The 10,163-nt window shown below is 36.1% G+C and overlaps 1 protein-coding gene across 1 annotated transcript in view; it reads left to right on the forward strand.

Moving 5' to 3' along the window:
• COL17A1 (collagen type XVII alpha 1 chain) overlaps positions 1 to 10,163 on the forward strand; it is a 68,441-nt gene that overhangs the window by 25,691 nt on the left and 32,587 nt on the right. The window contains exons 19-30 of the mRNA XM_015812787.1: positions 366 to 395; positions 815 to 841; positions 1,536 to 1,562; positions 2,344 to 2,406; positions 2,564 to 2,668; positions 4,365 to 4,418; positions 5,270 to 5,323; positions 6,299 to 6,334; positions 7,416 to 7,451; positions 7,868 to 7,930; positions 8,470 to 8,505; positions 9,107 to 9,178. Coding sequence (XP_015668273.1) covers positions 366 to 395; positions 815 to 841; positions 1,536 to 1,562; positions 2,344 to 2,406; positions 2,564 to 2,668; positions 4,365 to 4,418; positions 5,270 to 5,323; positions 6,299 to 6,334; positions 7,416 to 7,451; positions 7,868 to 7,930; positions 8,470 to 8,505; positions 9,107 to 9,178 — 603 coding nt within the window. The remainder of the gene's footprint in view (positions 1 to 365; positions 396 to 814; positions 842 to 1,535; positions 1,563 to 2,343; positions 2,407 to 2,563; positions 2,669 to 4,364; positions 4,419 to 5,269; positions 5,324 to 6,298; positions 6,335 to 7,415; positions 7,452 to 7,867; positions 7,931 to 8,469; positions 8,506 to 9,106; positions 9,179 to 10,163) is intronic.

Consider the following 10,163-nt stretch of genomic DNA (forward strand, 5'->3'; position numbering starts at 1 on the left):
CAGCTGCCAAGCACTTAGTTTTGATTAGTCTGTCCAATATAACACTGATAATTGAATACATAGTTGAAAGGACTTGCATCTTGTATTTCTGTAGCCTTCTTCCTTTCAGGGTGCCATATTAGCTTATGCCATTTTAAGAATGTTTTCTTAAACATTTTGGAGAAAGTCATGCTGGATAGTGCTATACTAAGTGAGTAATACATAATGTTAGAGGGCTAGCAATGCCTTCTAAGCAGATTTTACATAACATGCTTTCTAAGCCACACATATTCCATTCAGTTATACTGCCCTTATCAGTAATAAACCAGAAATAGTTTTGCATGCTTTGTACAAGCATTTGACTGTCATTCCATATTCCTATGTAGGTCAGTTCCGAGGAGAACCAGGACCAAAAGGTAGCAATTTGGAAGATTTGTTTTAATATTTGTTTTAATATTTGAATAAGAATCTCTTTTACTGTTGATTTGTATATGATAGAAAGGGGGCTTTAAGTACTGTCTTTAGCATTAAAAAATTACTAGGATTCTATGGGAAGATACATAATAGTCAGACACATTTGAATTTCTACTTTGGGCATGCATTTTATTTAAAATTAAACGAATCCTTAGAATTTGTATTTTTTCCCATGGAACAGTGTCTCAGAAAATAAACCACCTGAGGCTAACTGATATAGAGCCAATAATATTTCTGCCTTTCATGAGCTTCTCAAATGTATTCTAAGTGTGGTAGGAATTAGAGAAAGGTAAGCAAAATAAGGAAAGTCTGATATAATCCGTCTATAACATATTTGCTTTTCTCCCATATTCTTTCCTAGGGGATATTGGGACCCAAGGACCAAAAGGTGAGTTCAACATTTTCCAGTAGCTTTGCCCTGTAAAAGCAATGTAGACATAGCTTTTCATTATACACACACACACATACACACACACACACACACACACACACACTAGACCATCAATGGCTATCAGGAATTGCTAGATTAGGAAAATATAGTTAGCCACATATTCTTAAAAATCAGCAATCTATGGCTATCAGGAATTGCTACATTAGGAAAATATAGTTAGTCACATATTCCTAAAAATCAGCAATCTAAAACTTGACTTATCCAACAATTGATACTGAATAATAGTTGGTAAAAAAGAAAAGTTGAGCATAGTGCCTGATAGATCAAACAGTGTTGACTTTATATGAAGAGTTTAACACTGTACTTTGAAAAATCTAGGTGAAAAAGACATTTACATTTTTTTAAGACAGCTCAAAATTAGATGGCTAAGCAGGAACATTCCGGGAAAAACATTATTCATTTTATCTTCATTTGATCTGTCAAAAGCCTTGAAACTATGTATCTGTTGAATAGTGCAGGCACAGAGTAATCCAAGTTTATCATTTCTATTGTGTGTGAAAGCATTCAAATCACCTTTGCCTTCTGCACTAAGCAAATGTTACTGACATAATGTGTAACTTGAAAGATCAGAAAATTGCTGTTGGCAAATTATGTTACTAATTCATCACTTTTTGTTTGTTTATTTCTATAGGAGACCAAGGACTTCATGGTCCACCAGGTAGGTAGAACATAGAAACAATAGCCCAATTTCTTGTAGCCATCTTCTTGAGATGCACCAATAAGTATTGTCAGTGTCAGTGGTGTTGCTACGTTGGCATTACTCAAGAATTCAATACTTCATTCTTTATTTAAAGATAAAAATAGCTAACTGATCAGTTGTCCCTGAGTTCTCTCTCAATAAAAAAGCAGTATTTGAATTACTAAAAAGTCACATTCTGGTCTTACAGGACACTTTTTATTTCCATAATTATACGTCGTGAAATCAAGCAAACTAAGAAGCTTTCATAGGTTCTGGAATCCAAATGCAACAGCAAATTAACAGATTGGAACAGTGCCTTTTCCGGCACTGAAATTACTACAATCTATTTTAAAATGTTCTTTTAAAGTGTTCTTTTAAAATTTCTATAGATAATATGGATTTCAAAGGCCAGAAATGAAATATAGAAAACTGTGATTGTCTTAAAATAGCAGTGCCAATGTTAGGAATAGTTTGTGCGTTGTAAGAAATTAATACAACATCAACTACAAGGATTTATACTGTAAATTATTTTTAAGCTAGTCAGAGTCATTCAAAGAATTATTCCTCTTGTGATTCATTTGATTCTTAGGGCAAAAATAAAAAAAAATTAAGTTAAAGTTTAAGTTAAGTTAAGAAACTTTAACTTAAAATTGACTTAAATTATATATAAGTAATTTAAGTTTTTTTCTTAGGATTCTTTGTAGCTGAGCATAAATAAAGATACAGACCATTTTGTGAACATGCATTTCCTCTCTAATAGGTATTCCAGGCTTAATAGGTCACCCTGGGCCAGAAGGACCAAGGGGACTGAAAGGCAGCATGGGTAAGCAAAATACTTATTTATTCTGGATCTTATATGGGGCAGCCTCACCATTTTGTCATTATAATATATATAATTCTCTGTAACAATAGTTATAGTCCAAGAGAAGAAGTATTGGGTAAAACATAACTGTGATGGACCTACAATTGATTCTTTATAGGTGAAACTGGCCTGGAAGGCCCCATAGGACCAAGAGGGCGAGATGGGCCTCCAGGCCTTCGTGGGGAGCCTGGTCCCTCTGGATTTGGAGAGAAAGGTGACAAAGGTAAGATTTTTTTTCCTGCTTCCACAAATAACTAGAAAGTATTATTTGGAAGATTTTTCAAGATTCAGAACATATTATATCTGTGACTTTCATAAATTCTATCTTCAGAAATACTTTCATTCTAGCTGTCCATGATGCCTGTTGAGATATCTGTCTGCACTGCAGAAGACTTTGATAAATGTTTAATCCTTCTTCTTGGAGAGGCTCAATTATAGTTCTAAAGCTCCTATTACAGGGAGCCCCTTCAATGCTGTTTTGCTATTCATTAGAGAAGCCCTTTCTTTGTATGGGCAGCTGTGCTTCCACTTATTTTTTTCTATGCTTTCCCTTTATCTTAAGGTAAACATATAATAATAGCACGTAGACTTATATACCACTTCACAGTGCTTTACAGCCCTCTCTAAGCAGTTTACAGAGTCAGCATATTGCCCCCAACAATCTGGGTCCTCATTTTACTGACCTTGAAAGCTGAGCCAACCTTGAGCCAGTGAGACTCGAACTGCTGAACTGCTGGCAGTTGGCAGACAGCAGAATTAGCCTGCAAAATTGCATTCTAACCACTGTGCAACCACAGCTCTCTGTAGCAAACAAGTGGCAAGCACTGCAGGTGCCCACCATTTAAGTTTACCATGAATGCTCTTCTATTTCTGGTGGACAGATTCAGACAGAGAGAGACCATAAGAGGAGATTTAAATGACTAACAACACTTGATCCAAAAGATATATTACCCCCTCTGCATTACAAACAGTACAAAGTTGCCTCATTTGGAAATGAGAGATAAATGAGAGGGCAGTAGGATTTCTAGTTATCTTGGATATTGGTAAAAGTCTGAGGTTTTTGAACCTCGGGCTGCAGACTTTCTTAGACACCTATTGAATATTTATGTGTGTAGAGAAAGACAATTCATTGCAGCCAAATTACTTTTGAGCAATAGCTTGCCTACTCTTACTTATATTTACAGGAATTCCAGATTGGTTTTCAAGGAGTATAATCCCAATTCACTTCTTTGGAACAGTATGACAATGATCCATTCTTAGTTTTAGCACTCAACAAAACAAAATAAAAAGTTAGAGTCATTGCTCTTACCACAAAGGCTACAAAAACAGTATTATCTGTCAAAGTGATATAAAAATCACAAGGGCTGAATCTCTCGCCCAAAAGAGATGAAACTGAGGTTTTTTTGCCCCATATTATATAGCCTATTGTTCTTTATATATTCATTAATCAGAAATGCAAGCAGGGCTGGAAATAAAAACGGTATTCTAGTCACATACTAAGTAAATTGGATGCCAACTCTTCGTCATTTCTAATGAGTAAGGAGATACAATAAAAGAAAGCCATCTGGTACTTTGTTTTGTAGCAAGCAAACAATGGCTTATCTGTCCACAGCATTTTTGTTACTTTCAAATGCGTCCCTACACTTGGCATTGATAATTAAGGAAATGTAAGACAGAATTGAAAAATAACACTCAGAAGCTATTTCTGCGTTTTGGGTTCCTGTAACTGACCACTTTTAAGTGGTGTCCCCTGAGTGCTTGTTATAACTGTGTCCTATAAACGTTCCTGAAAGGAAACAATATTCCTTTTAGGGAATGGAGAAGAGAAGCATCTTCCCAGTATTGCAACATATATGAACAATATATTATTGTCAAAGAAACCAAACTTCACCAAGTGACCTAATGCATTTATTATGCAGGTTCTGCCGGGGAACCAGGTGTCCAAGGTCCACCAGGTGTCCCAGGTTCTAAAGGTAAGTGTAAATCTGATGCAAAAATCTAGTAAAAATAAAAAGGTAAGAATTAGAAAATGTTTCCTTCAAAGACCATATTCCTTCCACTTCAACATGTTGAGTGTTATCAATAATTAGAATTCGTGCCAGAATCAAAAGTGGATCAGGCTGACCCTTCCTTCTCTTTCTAGCTTACTTATTCCTTATGTGTCCATCTTTTTCTCTTATGATACGTTTCCCCCCTTTCTTTCTTTGATCAAAAGGCTATCAAAGAAGAAATAACTCTGCCTTCCTAGAAATATGAGCCTTTCTAATTATAAAACCTAACCTGAAATTAGGGCCACAGTTTATTGGACTTTGGGGATCCAGGTATTCAGAGCCTCTTTCTCTTAAGATATCCTAGAGGAACATAATTGGATTTGCTCAGCACATTTGAGCCTTTTTAGGACTGAGAGTCCTGGTGGAGAATATTAATTTGAATACTACCACTACCAGGCACAACACTTTATTCTCAGTACATCTAATGTCAACTTAGGTTTCTTCTCCTTTGTTTTTTTCCCCATTAAAAACAATAGCCCAAAGTATTCCTGGTAAAATATAAGTTTTCAGTCTGAACCTATTGTTGCCTTCTAGTGCCATGCTTTGGGGGCAGCTAAGAAATATAGCCCATCAGGAAAGCACCAAGTATTGCATATCATAACATGCAGCAAATCAAGGTATTACAACTAGGCATCATCCAGTTGGCTACAAGTAGTTAAATATGTACAAACATAATGAAATAAAATTGAAAGCTCCATGTTACTTATTTCCTGGTCTTCAGTTCTCAGTTATCTCTTGCCCAACCTTCTTAATTATTCTTGCTCTTTCTTTAGGTCCTCCAGGAATACAAGGATTTAGAGGTGAAGCAGGTATCCCGGGAGCTAAAGGTAAAACTCAAAAACCAGACTTGTCTGTTTGAGGAGTGGGATCCAAAAACATATACTACCACCATGTGTTGGGCTTGTATAACATAGTATTGAACATAGGCATAGAGAGGAAGTCATAAAGATGTCATTAGGATCATGTCATCAGGAGAATGATGTAAATTGTGTCAGTTTGGACACAAATGATATACTGTATAGTGTTAAATTGCATCATTTGCACAACGATACAAGAACATACATGCCTTTCTATTGTTGAACCCTCACCCAAAGGAGGCATTGGGCATTGATGTGATAACTCAATATTAAAAATAAACAATAAATTTAAGATTTCAATAGATGAAAATATTTTTTCTTAAAGAATTTGATTTGTGCTATATACACGCATGGAGCAATTTTTAAAAAGGTAATGCCTAATACTGTGTTCCAAATTTGGTGTTCTTTATTTGCTGCTGTATATATATATATATATATGTGTGTATATCTGTGTGCATTATTCTGCTCCTTAGTTCCAAAGTGGATTAAAGCAGTAAAAAAAAGGCTTTTCATATCTAAAGATTTAGAGTATAAAAATGCCCATTACAAAAGGCAGAGCCATAAGGAAGCAAGCAAACAAACAAACACAAATGTCAGAAGATTGCAAGAAGTCACATGACACCAGGACTCTGCAACCATCATAAATGCATGCCAATTGCCAAGTGTTTGAATTTTGACCATGTGATCCTGGGGATACTGCAACAGTCGTAAGTGGGGAAATTGGTCGTAGGTTTTCAGTGCTGTTGTAATTTTAAACGGTTACTAAACAAATGGTTGTAAATTGAGGACTACCTATATATATATAATCTATAAATTAGAAGGAATTAATGTGCCCAATTCACCCAACAGTAGGCTTTTTTTACTCTTCTTTTCAGCCCACTATAGCTGAGGAATGTTACCACCAGCATTGTTCTGCTTTAAATCCTTTTTTTCTCTATTGTTTAGGTGAAAAGGGAGCCATAGGAATACCTGGATCCAAAGGTACCTATGCTTTTACATCTAATTCTAACAAAATGAAATTCAGGGGTGAGAAAAGTAAAGTTCTACAACTATGAAAGAAAAATCAAATGCACAGGTATAGAATAGCTCAACAGTAGTAACTGTAAATAGGATCTTCAAGTAATAGTGGGATAATCATTTATATATGAGCCAGCACTATCCTGCAGCTGTCAAAAAAGTCAATGCCTAAGCTGCATTAATAGAGGAATATAATCAAGATCATGTAAAGTGTTAATACCACTTTATAATGCCGCAGTAAGACTGCACTTGGAATATTGCATCCAGTTTTGGTTGCCATGATATAAAAAAAATGTTGAGATTCTGGAAAGAGTGCAGAAAAGAGTAACAAAGATGATTGGTCTGGAGGCTAAAACATATGAAGAACAGTTGCAGGAATTGGGTATGCCTAGTCCAGGGGTAGGCAACCTTGGCTCTTTTATGACTTGTGGACTTCAACTCCCAGAATTCCTGAGCCAGCCATGCTGAGGGGAAAGGGAGAGGTTTCCAAGCTGAGCCATGCTGCCTCAGGAATTCTGGGAGTTGAAGTCCAAGAGTCATAAAAGAGCCAAGGTAGACTACTCCTGGCCTAGTCTAATGAAAAGAAGGACTAGGGATAACATGATAGCAGTATTCCGAAGGGCAGCCACAAAGAAGAAGGGGTCAACCTATTTTCCAAAGCACCAGAAGCCAAGACAAGAAGCAATAGATGGAAACTAATCAAGGAGAGAAGAAACCTAGAACTAGGGAGAACATTCCTGACAGTGAGAACAATTAACCAGTGGAACAGCTTGCCTTCAGAAGTTGTGGTGCTCCATCACTGAAGGTTTTTAAGAAAGGATTGGTCTACCATTTGTTTGAAATGGCATACTGTTTCCTGCTTGAGCAAGAGGTTGGACTAGAAGATCTCAAACTCTCTTCCAACTCTGTTATTCTGTTATAATTATCTTTTATTTATTTCCCTCCACCGACCGAAACTTACCAAATGTGTCTTTTCATTCTTGACCATAATGGGGATTATAACACAGATTAATTTAGTTTCATTTTATTTCCATGTGTGTTTTAGGTGATCCAGGAGAGAGAGGCCCCCGTGGTCTTACAGGTATATATAACATTATCAAAGATTTTGAAACTATCACATGAGTATTTACATTTATCCAGAGATAAGCATTCAGATTTAACAAAGGATTTGTATGAAGATTGTTGGTCTCCAGGTGCTCCGTTTACTTGATGAAATGCAATAGACTATCTGCTGCTTCCAGTTAGAGGACTGAAAATTGCTATACATGCATTTTTAGGAGCAAAAGGAAATGCTTATCAATGTGTATATAAATAGGAGTGTGAAAAGTGTGGGCACAAATGTGTGTGGAGAAAGATGTATATCTGCATATGTTTACCTATCAGTGTTCATTATGTACCAAGTATATCACTCAAAGGCCCAAGTCAAAGCTGAATGTATTTCTGGAGGACTAAAGCTTGTCCCATTTTAAGTTACATATATATGTGTTCGATTTCCAGGTGAACCAGGATCCAGAGGACTGCCTGGGCCAACAGGTGAATCAGGACCTAAAGGATCAGCAGGTGACAGGCAATATTCCATTACGACACTTCTAGAAAATCTATTTCAAATTAATTACTTAGCCTTATAAGACTTTTGAAATGTACATCCCAGAATTAAAGATACTTTGATAAGGAAAATTTAAGACTCATTAAAAGAAAGCAGGAATGAATTTAAAAATAGAGTTCTGTATAAATATTCTTTGCAGTTTAGGTGTGTCTGTGGTATATAATCTGTGTGTACAGTACATGCAAATATGCAAAAAGTTAGATCAATTTGAGTCCTAGTGATTTGATCCACATGTAGCATAGTGATGAGTGGAAATAAATAAATATATATTCTTTGTTGCCTTTTTTCTGCTTCCAAGATTACATTAGTTACAGTAGTGAGATGCGAGGCTGTATTATAGTTTTTGTAAAAGTTCAGCCAAGAGAGTGTGTGAAAGTTCAGACTAAACAATTTTATTACATTAAAAAGAAAAACAGTATGGTATGAATTAATCAAACATATTGAACCCGGTGAGTATTTTAGCAGCATCTGAAAGGCCTTTATATTTCTATAGGTCCACCTGGCCCAGATGGACATCAAGGTCCCAGAGGTAAATAACTATTATATTTCCACTTACAAGAACATGATAAGCATAGCTTTTTAACTGTGAGGCTCAATTTTAGTAGCTTTTATTGCCATCTTTTACATATTCACTGCATGTCGCAGCATGAAATGTTTCAAATGAAACCTATCATTTAATTATCCTGGGGGAAAAAGAGATATACAAACTTTCATTATCTCCCTTTTTATCATTTTGTTCCTATCCCCACTTCCAAACCCCACCTGCAACCTATGGTAATAGTATATCTCAAGTTAGGTGGTAAACACAGAATCTCTTAGAAGAATGAGAGCTACAGGACAATCACCATTTAGTGAACTTCATGCTGGGGAAGTTTTTGCATACTATGTTGTGTCAGATATAAGGGACTTCTGCCAAAGCACCATAATTATTATGACACACACAGAAACACACAGAGACACACACAGACACACAGATACACACACAGACACACACAGATACACAGACACAGACACACAGATACACATACACAGACACACACACACACATATCTTTAGTTGTAATCAGTTCCATTTTTATGAATGGTCATATTTTTCAAGAATACGAATCTTATATCTTGATTAACTTGTAGGGGAACAAGGACTTATGGGTATTTCAGGTGCACGAGGACCACCAGGACCTGCTGGAGATGCTGGGCAGCCAGGTAATACAAAATCAAAATATTAGCAGCAAAGGAAATTTATTTCTCTATCTAGAGGTTATGTCTCCCTGCCTGTGGAGTGTTCTGGAGTAAGAGTCAGACTGGGGTTTGGGTAAACACTGTGAAAATGTTAAAATGGTATATATTTATTTATTCAACTTGTATTAATACAAACAATTGACTCTGGGCAGTATAAATATTGAAAATGGAAAAATGTTAAAATATGGTTGTGATTTGCTTATGGAATAGCTGTGTGAGTTGTTAATGTGTATGAAGCCTGGGTCAATGCTTGATGACTGGAGGAATGCCATTGTGGTTCCTTTCTCTAAAGGGAATCATAACAAGAATAACAAGAACAAAACACACCCAATTGTTTCTTCTGACTGGGAAGGTGTTTAGAGGACTCTGTTTGAAGAGGTACAGGAGATGACAATGAGAAAATTTTGAGTATGTAATATGTGATCTGTTACAAATAGTAAATATTGGTCCAAAGGAACAAAAAAAATGCTGCTGTCTAATTGAGAATTGGATGTCATGAGAAACAAAAAATGCACTAGCAATGGATTACTTAAAAAGAATATATGATAAAGCAAAAAAGAGATAAGATAAAAATAAATAGGTGATGAATTAATATAGATTGAATATAAAAGGGGGGATCAGTACCAAAGAGGTACGTAGACATGTTTCAGTCATATACAGAGGATCAAAGTGCAAAACAAATTAATGGAAGGGGTCACCAGTTTTGTCACTGCGAAGTTTTGGTCACCGCAATGTAAAAAAGATGCTGAGACTCTAGAAAGAGTACAGAGAAGAGCAACAAAGATGATCAGGGGACTGGAGGCTAAAACATATAAGGAACGGTTGCTGGAATTGGGTATGTCTAGTTTAACAAAGAGAAGGACAAGTGGGGACATGATAGCAGTGTTCCAATATCTCAGGGGCTGCCACAAAGAAGAGCGAATCAAGCTATTCTTCAAAGCGCCTAAAA

Source organism: Protobothrops mucrosquamatus, unplaced genomic scaffold (assembly GCF_001527695.2).
Source record: "Protobothrops mucrosquamatus isolate PMUCROS unplaced genomic scaffold, P.Mucros_1.0 scaffold110, whole genome shotgun sequence".
Taxonomy (NCBI): Eukaryota; Metazoa; Chordata; class Lepidosauria; order Squamata; family Viperidae; genus Protobothrops; species Protobothrops mucrosquamatus.